Source organism: Lolium perenne, chromosome 4 (assembly GCF_019359855.2).
Source record: "Lolium perenne isolate Kyuss_39 chromosome 4, Kyuss_2.0, whole genome shotgun sequence".
Lineage (NCBI taxonomy): Eukaryota > Viridiplantae > Streptophyta > Magnoliopsida > Poales > Poaceae > Lolium > Lolium perenne.
Genome location: NC_067247.2, coordinates 38,976,188 through 38,990,495, shown reverse-complemented (window position 1 = coordinate 38,990,495; position 14,308 = coordinate 38,976,188). Strand labels below are relative to the sequence as shown.

The 14,308-nt window shown below is 46.0% G+C and overlaps 1 protein-coding gene across 1 annotated transcript in view; it reads left to right on the top strand.

Moving 5' to 3' along the window:
• The window catches only part of LOC139838906 (uncharacterized), a 34,535-nt gene extending 22,380 nt beyond the window's left edge, over nucleotides 1–12,155 (top strand). Inside the window, exon 5 of the mRNA XM_071828926.1 lies at nucleotides 12,122–12,155. Coding sequence (XP_071685027.1) covers nucleotides 12,122–12,155 — 34 coding nt within the window. The remainder of the gene's footprint in view (nucleotides 1–12,121) is intronic.
• Nucleotides 12,156–14,308: the final 2,153 nt, after the last annotated feature.

Here is a 14,308-nt window from a genome sequence, read left to right as displayed (position 1 = left end):
ATAATGGACTCCTCTTTTAATGCTTAAGCATTCAACAACAGTTAATATTCTCATAAGAGATTGAGGTTTTATGTCCAAACTGAAACTTCCACCATGATTCATGGCTTTAGTTAGCGGCCCAATGTTCTTCTCTAACAGTATGCATACTCAAACCATTTGATTGTGAAAACCGCCCTTACTTCAGACAAGACGAACATGCATAGCAACTCACATGATATTCAACAAAGAGTTGATGGCGTCCCCAGGAACATGGTTATCGCACAACAAGCAACTTAATAAGAGATAAAGTGCATAAGTACATATTCAATACCACAATAGTTTTTAAGGCTAGTTTGTCCCATGAGCTATATATTGCAAAGGTGAATGATGGAAATTTAAAGGTAGCACTCAAGCAATTTACTTTGGAATGGCGGAGAAATACCATGTAGTAGGTAGGTATGGTGGACACAAATGGCATAATGGTTGGCTCAAGGATTTTGGATGCATGAGAAGTATTCCCTCTCGATACAAGGTTTAGGCTAGCAAGGTTTATTTGAAACAAACACAAGGATGAACCGGTGCAGCAAAACTCACATAAAAGACATATTGTAAACATTATAAGACTCTACACCATCTTCCTTGTTGTTCAAACTCTTTACTAGAAATTATCTAGACCTTAGAGAGACCAATTATGCAAACCAAATTTTAGCAAGCTCTATGTATTTCTTCATTAATAGGTGCAAGGTATATGATGCAAGAGCTTAAACATGAGCACAACAATTGCCAGGTATCAAATTATCCAAGACATTTTATCAATTACTACATGTAGCATTTCCCGTTTCCAACCATATAACAATTAACGAAGCAGTTTCAACCTTCGCCATGAACATTAAAAGCTAAGAACACATGTGTTCATATGAACCAGCGGAGCGTGTCTCTCTCCCACACAAGCATGCATTTATTCAAACAAAAACAAAAATAAAAACAAACAGACGCTCCAAGTAAAGTACATAAGATGTGACCGAATAAAAATATAGTTTCAAGAGAAGGAACCTGATAATTTGTCGATGAAGAAGGGGATGCCTTGGGCATCCCCAAGCTTAGACGCTTGAGTCTTCTTGAAATATGCAGGGATGAACCACGGATGCATCCCCAAGCTTAGACTTTTCACTCTTCTTGATCATAGTATATCATCCTCCTCTCTTGACCCTTGAAAACTTCCTCCACACCAAACTCGAAACAAACTCATTAGAGGGTTAGTGCATAATCAAAAATTCACATGTTCAGAGGTGACACAATCATTCTTAACACTTCTGGACATTGCACAAAGCTACTGGAAGGTAATGGAACAAAGAAATCCATCCAACACAGCAAAAGAGGCAATGCGAAATAAAAGGCAGAATCTGTCAAAACAGAACAGTCCGTAAAGATGAATTTTAAAGTGGCACCAGACTTGCTCAAATGAAAATGCCCAAATTGAATTAAAGTTGCGTACATATCTGAGGATCACGCACGTAAATTGGCATATTTTTCTGAGCTACGTACAGAGAGGCAGGTCGAAATTCGTGACAGCAAGAAATCTGTTTCTGCGCAGCAATCCAAATGTAGTATGAACCTTACTATCAAAGACTTTACTTGGCACAACAATGCAACAAAACTAAGATAAGGAGAGGTTGATACAGTAGTAACAACTTACAAGACACAAATATAAAATAGAGGTACTGTAGCAAAATAAACACATGGGTTATCTCCCAAGAAGTTCTTTCTTTATAGCCATTAAGATGGGCTCAGCAGTTTTAATGATGCACTCGCAAGAAATAGTAGTTGAAGCAAAAGAGAGTATCAAGAGGCAAATTCAAAACACATTTAAGTCTAACATGCTTCCTATGCAAAGGAATCTTGTAAATAAACAAATTCAAGAAGCATAATGCAACAAGCATAGAAAAACTAGACAAGCTCAACTTCAAGATTTTAAGCATATAGAGAGGTGTTTTAGTAACATGAAAATTTCTACCACCATATTTTCCTCTCTCATAATAACTTTCAGTAGTGTCATGAGAAAACTCAACAATATAACCATCACATAAAGTATTCTTATCATGAGTCTCATGCATAAAATTATTACTACCCACATAAGCATAATTAATTTTATTAGTTGTAGTGGGAGCAAATTCAACAAAGTAGCTATCATTATTATTCTCATTATCAAATATAGGAGGCATATTGTATTCATAATAAAATTTATCCTCCATAATAGGTGGTAACAAAAGACTACTATCATTATAATCATCATAAATAGGAGGCAAAGTATCATCAAAGTAAATTTTCTCCTCCATGCTTGCGGGACTAAAAAGATCATGCTCATCAAAACCAGCTTCCCCAAGCTTAGAATTTTCCATAGCATTAGCAACAATAGTGTTCAAAGCATTCATATTAATAGCATTCCCATTAGCATGCATATAAAGTTCCATGGGTTTTTTAATTCTCTCTTCAAACACATCATGTCCTAATTCAAGATAAAGTTCATAAAGATCTCTCATATTTTTGTTGTTTTCCATTATGCCTTACTAGTGTAAACAAGAAACAAAAAGTTGCAATTGCAGGATCTAAAGGAAATAGCTTCGAGCACAAACACAATGGCGCCAGAAAAGTACTTTACCTGGAACCGAAGTATGAGTGCCTTTTTACCTTTCCTCCCCGGCAACGGCGCCAGAAAATAGCTTGATGTCTACGCCCCCTCCTTTTCCTGTAGACAGTGTTGGGCCTCCAAGAGCAGAGGTTTGTAGAACAGCAGCAAGTTTTCCCTTAAGTGGATCACCCAAGGTTTATCGAACTCAGGGAGGAAGAGGTCAAAGATATCCCTCTCATGCAACCCTGCAACCACAAAGCAAGAAGTCTCTTGTGTCCCCAACACACCTAATAGGTGCACTAGTTCGGCGAAGAGATAGTGAAATACAGGTGGTATGAATAAATAGTAGCAGTAGCAACGGCACCAGAAAAGTGCTTTGCCCAGGACAGTAAACAAGCAGTAGTAACGCAGCAGTAGTAACGCAGTAAAACAGTAAACAAGCAGCGATGGCAGTATTTAGGAACAAGGCCTAGGGATTAGACTTTCACTAGTGGACACTCTCAACTTTGATCACATAACAGAATAGATAAATGCATACTCTACACTCTTGTTGGATGATGAACACCATTGCGTAGGATTACACGAACCCTCAATGCCGGAGTTAACAAGCTCCACAATTCAATGTTCATATTTAAATAACCTTAGAGTGCAAGATAGATCAACACAACTAAACCAAGTACTAACATAGCATGCACACCGTAACCTTCACACTATGAAAGGAGGAATAGATCGCATCAATACCATCATAGTAATAGTTAACTTCACAATCCACAAGAGATCACGATCATAAACTACGCCAAGTACTACATGATGCACACCCTGTCCACTTTACACCATGCAGGAGGAATAGAATACTTTAATAACATCACTAGAGTAGCACATAGATGAATTGTGATACAAAACTCATATGAATCTCAATCATGTAAGGCAGCTCATGAGATCATTGTATTGAAGTACATAGGAGAGAGATTAACCACATAGCTACCGGTACAGCCCCGAGCCTCGATGGAGAACTACTCCCTCCTCATGGGAGACGGCAGCGTTGATGGAGATGGCGGTGGTGTCGATGGAGAAGCCTTCCGGGGGCACTTCCCCGTCCCGGCGGCGTGCCGGAACAGAGACTCCTGTCCCCCAGATCTTGGCTTCGCGATGGCGGCAGCTCTGGATGGTTTCTCGTACCGTGGCTTTTTCGTATCGTGTTTTAGGTCTGGGACCTTTATATAGGCGAAGAGGCGGCGTCAGAAGGTCGAAGGGGCGACGACACCATAAGGCGGCGCGGCCAGGGCCTGGGCCGCGCCGGCCTATCATCTGGGGCCTGTGTGGCCCCCCTCTGGCGACTCTCGGGTGTTCTGGATGCTTCCGGGCAAAATAGGAACCTGGGCGTTGATTTCGTCCAATTCCGAGAATATTTCGTTACTAGGATTTCTGAAACCAAAAACAGCAGAAAACAGGAACTGGCACTTCGGCATCTTGTTAATAGGTTAGTTCCAGAAAAAGCATAAATATGACATAAAATGTGCATATAACATGTAGATATCATCAATAATGTGGCATGGAACATAAGAAATTATCGATACGTCGGAGACGTATCACTGGCCCCCGACGCCCTCTTTCGGACTACTTATTGCCTTCGACCTAAAAACGCACGGGAAGAAGTCGAAGTCGCCAGAAACCCTCCAGAACGCCGCCACATCGCGAAACTCCGTCTCGGGAGCCAGAAGTCTCCGTTCTGGCACTCCGCCGGGACGGGGAATTGGAGGAGATCATCGCCACCATCACCACCGACGCTTCTCCATCGACCAGCCATGTTTCCCCCATCCATGTGTGAGTAATTCCCCTGCTGTAGGCTGAAGGGGATGGTAGGGATTGGATGAGATTGGTCATGTAATAGTATAAGATTGTTAGGGCATAGTGCCTAGTGTCCGTAATTGGTACTTTGATGATATTGTTGCAACTTGTTATGCTTAATGCTTGTCACTAGGGCCCGAGTGCCATGATCTCAGATCTGAACATGTTATTACTTCATCATGATATTCATTGTTTATGGTCTTACCTGCAAGTTGTATACACATGTCGCTGTCCGGAACCAATGGCCCCGAAGTGACAGAAATCGGGACAACCGGAGGGGATGGTAGTGATGTGAGGATCACATGTGTTCACGGAGTGTTAATGCTTTGCTCCGGTACTCTATTAAAAGGAGTACCTTAACATCCAGTAGATTCCCTTGAGGCCCGGCTGCCACCGGCTGGTAGGACAAAAGATGTTGTGCAAGTTTCTCATTGCGAGCACGTACGACTATAATTGGAACACATGCCTATTGATTGCTTTGTACTTAGACACCGTTTTATTATTATCTGCAAATGCCCTGCTTGATTGTTACATGAGTTTCTCTCATCCATGCAACGCCCGTTATCCGTCCCCGTGCCTACAGTATTTTAATCCTGATGTTTACTATAATCACTACTGCTGTCTCTGTTACTCTGCTGCTGTTATTTCACTACTGCTACTGCTATAAAACTATTACTACTGATAAACTCTTGCGAGCAAGTCTGTTTCTAGGTGCAGCTGAATTGACAACTCCGTTGTTAAGGCTTTCAAGTATTCTTTGTCTCCCCTTGTGTCGAATCAATAAATTGGGTTTTACTACCCGCGAAGACTGCTGCGATCCCCTATACTTGTGGGTTATCAAGACTGTTTTCTGAATGTGCTTGATGCGTGCAATCGACACGTCCGTTGGGAACCCCAAGAGGAAGGTGTGATGCAGACAGTAGCAAGTTTTCCCTCAGAAAGAAACCAAGGTTTATCGAACCAGGAGGAGCCAAGAAGCACGTTGAAGGTTGATGGCGGCGGGATGTAGTGCGGCGCAACACCAGGTATTCCGGCGCCAACGTGGAACCTGCACAACACAACCAAAGTACTTTGCCCCAACGAAACAGTGAGGTTGTCAATCTCACCAGCTTGCTGTAACAAAAGATTAGATGTATAGTGTGGATGATGATTGTTTGCAGAAAATAGTAAAGAACAAATATTGTAGTAGATTGTATTCAGATGTAAAGAATAGGACTGGGGTCCACAGTTCACTAGAGGTGTCTCTCCCATAAGATAAATAGCATGTTGGGTGAACAAATTACAGTCGGGCAATTGACAAATAGAGAGGGCATGACAATGCACATACATGATATGATAAGTATAGTGAGATTTAATTGGAAATTACGACAAAGTACATAGACCGCTATCCAGCATGCATCTATGCCTAAAAAGTCCACCTTCAGGTTATCATCCGAACCCCTTCCAGTATTAAGTTGTAAACAACAGACAATTGCATTAAGTATGGTGCGTAATGTAATCAATAACTACATCCTCGGACATAGCATCAATGTTTTATCCCTAGTGGCAACAACACATCCACAACCTTAGAACTTTACATCCTTTGTCTCAGATTTAATGGAGGCATGAACCCACTATCGAGCATAAATACTCCCTCTTGGAGTTAAGAGCAAAAACTTGGCCAGAGTCTCTACTAATAACGGAGAGCATGCAAGATCATAAACAACACATAGGTAATAGATTGATAATCAACATAACATAGTATTCTCTATCCATCGGATCCCGACAAACACAACATATAGCATTACAGATAGATGATCTTGATCATGTTAGGCAGCTCACAAGATCCAACAATGAAGCACATAAGGAGAAGACGACCATCTAGCTACTGCTATGGACCCATAGTCCAGGGGTGAACTACTCACTCATCACTCCGGAGGCGACCATGGCGGTGAAGAGTCCTCCGGGAGATGATTCCCCTCTCCGGCAGGGTGCCGGAGGCGATCTCCTGAATCCCCCGAGATGGGATTGGCGGCGGCGGCGCCTCAGTAAGGTTTTCCGTATCGTGGCTCTCGGTATTGGGGGTTTCGCGACGGAGGCTTTAAGTAGGCGGAAGGGCAGGTCAGGAGGCCACACGAGGGCCCCACACACCAGGGCCGCGCGGCCAAGGCCTGGGCCGCGCCGCCCTGTTGTGGCGGTGCCTCGTGGCCCCACTTCGTCTCTCCCTCGGTCTTCTGGAAGCTTCGTGTAAAAATAGGCCCCTGGGCGTTGATTTCGTCCAATTCCAAGAATATTTCCTTTGTAGGATTTCTGAAACAAAAAACAACAGAAAACAGCAACTGGCTCTTCGGCATCTTGTTAATAGGTTAGTGCCGGAAAATGCATAAATACGACATAAAGTATGCATAAAACATGTAGATATCATCAATAATGTGGCATGGAACATAAGAAATTATCGATACGTCGGAGACGTATCAGCATCCCCAAGCTTAGTTCCTGCTCGTCCCGAGCAGGTAAACGATAACAAAGAAAATTTCTGGAGTGACATGCCATCATAACCTTGATCATACTATTGTAAGCATATGTAATGAATGCAGCGATCAAAACAATGGTAATGACATGAGTAAACAAATGAATCATAAAGCAAAGACTTTTCATGAATAGTACTTCAAGACAAGCATCAATAAGTCTTGCATAAGAGTTAACTCATAAAGCAATAAATCAAAGTAAAGGTATTGAAGCAACACAAAGGAAGATTAAGTTTCAGCGGTTGCTTTCAACTTATAACATGTATATCTCATGGATAGTGTCAATGTAAAGTAATATAACAAGTGCAATATGCAAGTATGTAGGAATCAATGCACAGTTCACACAAGTGTTTGCTTCTTGAGATGGAGAGAAATAGGTGAACTGACTCAACATAAAAATAAAAGAAAGGTCCTTCAAAGAGGAAAGCATCGATTGCTATATTTGTGCTAGAGCTTTTATTTTGAAATCATGAAACAATTTTGTCAACGGTAGTAATAAAGCATATGTATCATGTAAATTATATCTTACAAGTTGCAAGCCTCATGCATAGTATACTAGTAGTGCCCGCACCTTGTCCTAATTAGCTCGGATTAACACGGATTATCATTGCATGACATATGTTTCAACCAAGTGTCACAAAGGGGTACCTCTATGCCGCCTGTACAAGGGTCTAAGGAGAAAGTTCGCATTGGATTTCTCGCTTTTGATCATTCTTCAACTTAGACACCCATACCGGGACAACATAGACAACAGATAATGGACTCCTCTTTTAATGCTTAAGAATTCAACAGTTAATATTCTCATAAGAGATTGAGGTTTTATGTCCAAACTGAAACTTTAACCATGATTCATGGCTTTAGTTAGCGGCCCAATGTTCTTCTCTAACAGTATGCATACTCAAACCATTTGATTGTGAAAACCGCCCTTACTTCAGACAAGACGAACATGCATAGCAACTCACATGATATTCAACAAAGAGTAGTTGATGGCGTCCCCAAGAACATGGTTATCGCTCAGCAAGCAACTTAATAAGAGATAAAGTGCATAAGTACATATTCAATACCACAATAGTTTTTAAGGCTATTTTGTCCCATGAGCTATATATTGCAAAGGCGAATGATGGAAATTTAAAGGTAGCACTCAAGCAATTTACTTTGGAATGGCGGAGAAATACCATGTAGTAGGTAGGTATGGTGGACACAAATGGCATAGTGGTTGGCTCAAGGATTTTGGATGCATGAGAAGTATTCCCTCTCGATACAAGGTTTAGGCTAGCAAGGTTATTTGAAACAAACACAAGGATGAACCTGTCGTTGCCTAATCGACGGTACCTCGGAGGAGGGATCCTCACGAGGGGGAGAAGAAGTAGGGGCCATAGGGCAGAGTGCTCTCGGGACGGTGGTACGCGAGTTACCCAGCTTCGGAACACCTGCACGATGACAGGGCCTACTGCTGCTTGTCTGGAATTATCTGGGCGCTTTCGCGTTGTTACAATGAGTTGTGGTTGTTCTACCTCTAGGGCTCCCAGGATCCGGCTTATATAGACGCACGGATCTAGGGTTTACACGGAGAGTCCTAGCCGGAATACAAGTTTCCTAACTACGGTACAATGTCTTGCCGTGTACGTCAAGGATCCGCCTTCCTCCAAGTACGTGCTGGATCCGGACACTTTATGGGCCTCCACGGATCCGGCCTCCTTCGTAGGTTGGTTAGGATCCGGCTCCTCGTTCCTGGGCTGGACTTCATCCTTCATGATCTATAGCAACTGGGCCGCCCGATGGGCCACATGCCTCATCACCAACTATGGGCCACCCGGGCTTGCCGGATCTAAGCCATGCCGTTGATATACCCATAAAGTATACCCACAACAGTAGCCCCCGAAGTTCTCCGAGATTCATCATTCCTCCGACTTCACTTAGCTCGGAAACGAAGAGAATCTTGAAGAGCTTCAAAACTTCTTTCTTGATTCCGGGTTCATCCATTCGGAAATCCTTCATCTTTGGTTTAGGTATGGCAACGGAGATTCCGCTTTTCCCGCGCACAACCTCCTTATTTCCCGCGCTAAATTTTCGCAGATGCAAATCTTTAGCCGGAATTTTCGGGAGTGCATGGTTAAGTTACCTCCACGTCGTTTTACCGCACTTGACCTAAAACACGTGTCGTCCATCCAACGGTGCGACCGTTCCGTTTCCACCGTCGGATCCGAATCCCGAATCTCCGCGTGTGGCCTATAAATACCCCGCAGCTCGGTAATTTTTCATTCTTTCACCTCTCCTCACCACTTCGTCTTCCTCCTCGCGCCGCGCCGCCCGACAGATCTCGACTCCGGCGAACTTCGCCACGGTGAACTCCGCGCGCCGCCAGTCCAAGCCTCCCCTCGCGCCAAGATCCCTTCGGTTGAACGGGAAATTCTCCCCGCCGCCGATTCGTGGTCACGCGGGGCGGTTTCCTTCAAGTCCGGCGACCTCGTCTTCACCGGAGCTCCGTCGAGCCACCGCGCCATTAGCGGTAAGTGCGCCGGCCTCGTAGAAGATAGACTTAGTGTAGATCCGGGTACTCACATAATCTGTATGGGCGCAGCCGGAAGCATGCCACTTGATTCATCACACTGTACTGGTAGCTCTCCGAGTAGCCCGGATCCCAATCCATTAGAACCAATATGCCCGGATCCCATATCATTCCTGCCACCATATGTTTCCGACATTAGACTAGCTCAACCGTTTTCCGCATCTTCCAGCACCGCTCCAGGCCGGATCCCCTCCCTCAAAGAGCTTCAAGAAGAACTCGAGGGACAAGCTAGGATGGCTGCCAAAGTTCAGGAAGCGGAAAACAAGAGGGGGTCCAAGGCCCGGATCCGTGAAGGACAGCGGGGTCAGTGGTGGCCCTGCGCAACTACTGATGTGGAGCTTAGAGAGCTCCAGAACGAGGGTATGATCTCCACCCACTGGAGCTTCACACGTGATTCCGACGTCCCCAAGCCCGAAGCCGGAGAAATCGTTATGACCAAGGCTTGGGTGGAGCGCGGACTATCACTCCCTTGCTCGGAGTTCTTTCTCTCCGTCCTCAACACATACGGGCTCCAGCCCCACAACATCTGTCCAAACTCATATCTCCTCCTCTCCAACTTCGTAACTCTCTGCGAAGGGCACCTTGGGATCCGACCAGATGTCAAGTTATGGCAGTTCTTTTTCCGGGTGAAGAAAGAAACCAAGGACAAAGCAATGGTGAACTGTGGGAGTATGACGTTCATGCTCCGCCCTAGCCGCATGTATCCTCCCCACGACTCGCACGAATCCGTCCGGTACTGGAACGCCGGATGGTTCTATGAGAAGAACGCTTCAGTTCCGGACATCCATGAAGGCCTTCCCAAGTTCATCAACGAGCCTCCGGAAGAGCTCGCAAGCTGGAGCTTCGTTCCTTCGCTCGCCCAAACCCCTATCTTGGAGAAGGCAGCACGGAGAATCTCCTGGCTAGTCCACGACGGACTGACCGGAGCCCAGCTCACCCTTAGCTGGTTTTCCCGGAGAATCCAGCCTCTACGCTACAACGCACGCCTGATGTGCGCTTATACCGGGGCGGACGATCTCCTCCGGGTTACCCGCCACGATCTTCCGGCCGACTCCCTGAAGAGAAGGTTCAAGACGTTGGTGAAGATTCCTAGGGGCCAACAGGTCCCGGAACTGATCAAGGACATCTACACAAACGACCAGTGTCCTCCGGTAAGCTCTGTTCTTTTCGTTGCTTCAAATTTCATAAGTTCTTGGATGTTAACTCTTGACTTTTATTCATATTCTTTTCAGCTCAACACTTTGGCGGAGGAAAACTTCCGCACCATTCTTCGTGTCCCTGTCAGTGGCGACGCGGCGGAGGAGGCTCCGGAAGACGATGAGGAGGAAGAGGAACAGGCACCTCGCAAGGCGGCCCCTCGACCTTCAAAGCGTCCCTGTGCCAAAGCTTCCGGCTCTGAAGCCGGAGCTAGCGGCGAGGCCTCCGCCAAGAAGTCCAAAACCGTAAAGCCACCTCCGCTAGACTCGAGGAAAGCGGAACGTGCGCGCTTGAAGATGCTTTCAACAGCTGGCCAGCGCTCGCGCCCCATCATCCCCGGCGCCCCGTAAGTTTCCGAATATGGTGCACTTTTATCTTGGCGAAATTATTTCTTATTCGATCCCTTTCACTTGTTTGCAGGAATCAGAGTACCACTGCCACGCGGACCATCGGCCAAGAGCCTATCACCAAATATATGAAAAAGTCTCCGGCAGTTGGTCCTTCTACTCCAGTTCCACCAAGTACCTCCCACCCTATTCCTCGGCCGTCTCCCCCTCAGGCTGATCCATCTCCCCCTCCTGCCGCAAACACTCCACCGGAAATAATTCCGGTTAGCAGCGAGAAGGTGGGCGGAGAAGATCCTAAGGCCAAAGGCCCTGCCCGAGAAGACGCAGAAGAACAAGGCCAAGGAGAGGCTGAAGTCACTTCTTCTGAGAAGGCCGGAGACGGCGCTGGCGACATCGTCGTTTTTCCGAAGAACTTTGGAGATCCGGCTGACACCACTTCCACCCCCAAGGCATATGCTACCAAGTTTTTCAACAAGTTATCCGAGGCGGAGAAATGGGAGCTTGAACAAGATTTGCTCAACGCCATGCTGAACAACGCCTGGGGGAAGCCTGACTCCGCGACATCGGAAATTCAGGACTTCAAGAAGAATGTCGGCCAGTTCTTCGACAAGCTCATCTGCAAGCAAAAGGTACTCCCCAGTAGCCCCCAAGCATGTAGGCGGAAACTCAAAAAATAGTTAGCGCTTAGATGCTTAGAGAAAGATTACTTTCGGGAAAGTTTTGAAATTGGATCAGTAGCCCCCAAGCATTATGGCGGAAAGGTTCCGGCAATAACGCTTTGGAGGAAACCACTCTTACAGGCGGAATTTTTACTCCTGCTCTGTCTATGTTTTACAGGAACAGCAGGGGCTGCATTATGAGCTGCACAAGAACATCGCCCTTCAGCGCCGCGTTACTTTGAATCAGGCGGAAAATATCCGGACTCTGAAGGATGAGAATGCGGAACTGACCAAACAACTGGCGGACGCCCAAGGTTGGTTTCCGTCTTTTTCGTCATTAATCATATTCCGACTTTGAACTTGCTTTTTAACTTATGTTATTATAGGCGCATCCTCTTCCCTTTCTACAGCCTCGTCTGAAGTTGAGAACCTGCGCTCCTCGTACCAAGATTTGGAAACGAAACTAAAGGAGGCGGAACTAAAGAGGGAGCAGGCCGAGAAGCAGCTGGCGGAGAAAAACTCCGAGCACATCAGGGAAAAGGGCGAGTTGATATTGAAGAAAAATGCTGACAGCGAGACCATCAAGAGGCAGCAGAAAGAGCTCAATGGACTCCGAAAATATATGGAGACCGCGGAACATCACTGGGACTTGCTCAACGAGAACATCTTGGGTACTATACTGAAACCTTGTCCAGATGTTTGCTCCGACTTTTTACTCTTGTGCTCACATTGCATGCTTATATCCTGATTATCTTATGCAGAGCCGCTTGGGTATCCGGAACAGCGTCGGAATTTGTTCCCACGGGATGACCTTCTTCAACTTGCAGGCGATGATTGCAAAGATCTCATCTCCGCCTCCCGCAAGATATGCTATAACTTATCCATCAAGAGGAGTCGCACTTGCAACGTTGGCAAGCTTGTTGGAAAGATGGGCGTTCTTCCGGAGCTGGTGATGGATCTACAAGCATCATCAGCCCGAGGCGCAGCTGCAATGGCCTTGACCATGTGCTTAGCACATAATCCGGATCTTGATCTTGATCAGGTAACCACGGGCGTTCCTCCGGATGCGGATGTTAACGCGCTCCTGGATGCAGTGAGCGGCTACGACACCCGTATCGCGCGCAGGATCCGGTATGAGGAATTCTACGACAAGGTCGTTCTTCCTGCGGACGAGCCCTTGGAAGCCGAACTTCAAAAGGAGCTCGACGCGAAGGCGCGACCTGCGGAATCCGGAACCCAATATACCTGGACCAGCTCCAAGGACGGTCCCCAAGAAGAACCCAAGACCAGCACTGCAGCTTCTGAAGAAGAAAAAGAAAGTGATGAAGACGTGTCATCTTCGGCCGAAGACGCCGAGAAAAAAGATCCAGAGGGCAAGACTTCTCCGGCCAAGGGGGAGTGAAAACTTTTATTCCTGCGGGAGAAACAATGCATCATTTTGGCCCCAGCGAGGGTTTGTAATATAACTTTAAATTCTTAAGTATCTAGGGACGAAACAATTATGCGTGGGCGGAAAACTTATCCTGCTATCCGTTTGAATTTTTTGCATGTTTCGTATGTTAAAAGCAAGTGCTGGTTTGTTAATTTTCCGGCTTACTCATTTGACCTTCCACGAGCCGGAAAACCTTTGGCCGGAAACGCTCGCCTGCAGCGACGAAGCCCAATGGCGTCCGTCCATAACCGCGGAAACAAGCCCCCAGCCTAGGTGCCGGAAGTCGCTACCAGGAATCCATGAGTTCGCAACAAAAAAAATTTCCACCAGAAAACTTAAGCTTACGTCCTAAAGGACGATTTTGAAAATCACAACTTTCATACACGCCTAGGCGGAAACATCCAGCTCTGCGGTTTTTAGTCGAAAAAAAACATACACGATCTAAAATGAACAAGTAAAGGAGGTAAAAGACTCAAAGAGTGAACCATAAGCTTTATTTCATTGATCATGTATAACTATTACAGAGTTTGTAACTCGGAAAAAATATGCTAAGTGTAGAAAGGACGTAGCTGTGCGATGTTCCAAGGGCGATCTGTCTCATCGTAGATGTCATCCGGATCCTCACGCTTGCGTTTCCGGTGCCAATTAGCAGGTCTATCCCTCAGCTCGCGGAAATCAACAAGGTAGTACGACCTGTTATGAAGCACTTTGCTAACGACGAAGGGTCCTTCCCATGGAGATTGCAGCTTATGGTCTTTCACCTGTCGAAGGCGGAGGACCAGGTCTCCTGCCATGAAGGAGCGATTCCGAACTCGACGACTGTGATAACGTCAGAGCTTCTGCTGGTAGATGGCGGAGCGCTGGTCAGCTAAGTTTCGAGCTTCCTCGATCAGGTCCACAGATAGCTGTCTGGCCTTATCAGCTGTTTCTTCATTGTAGGCGGAAACCCGCGGTGAATCGTGGATGATGTCGGAGGGGAGCACGGCTTCGGATCCGTATACCAGGAAAAATGGGGTAAACCCTGTTGATCTGTTAGGGGTAGTTCGTAAACTCCACAAAACAGCTTCCAACTCATCAGCCCAAGCTCCAGCTGCTCGTCGCAGCGGTTCTTCAAGGCGCGGTTTAATTCCTGATAATATTA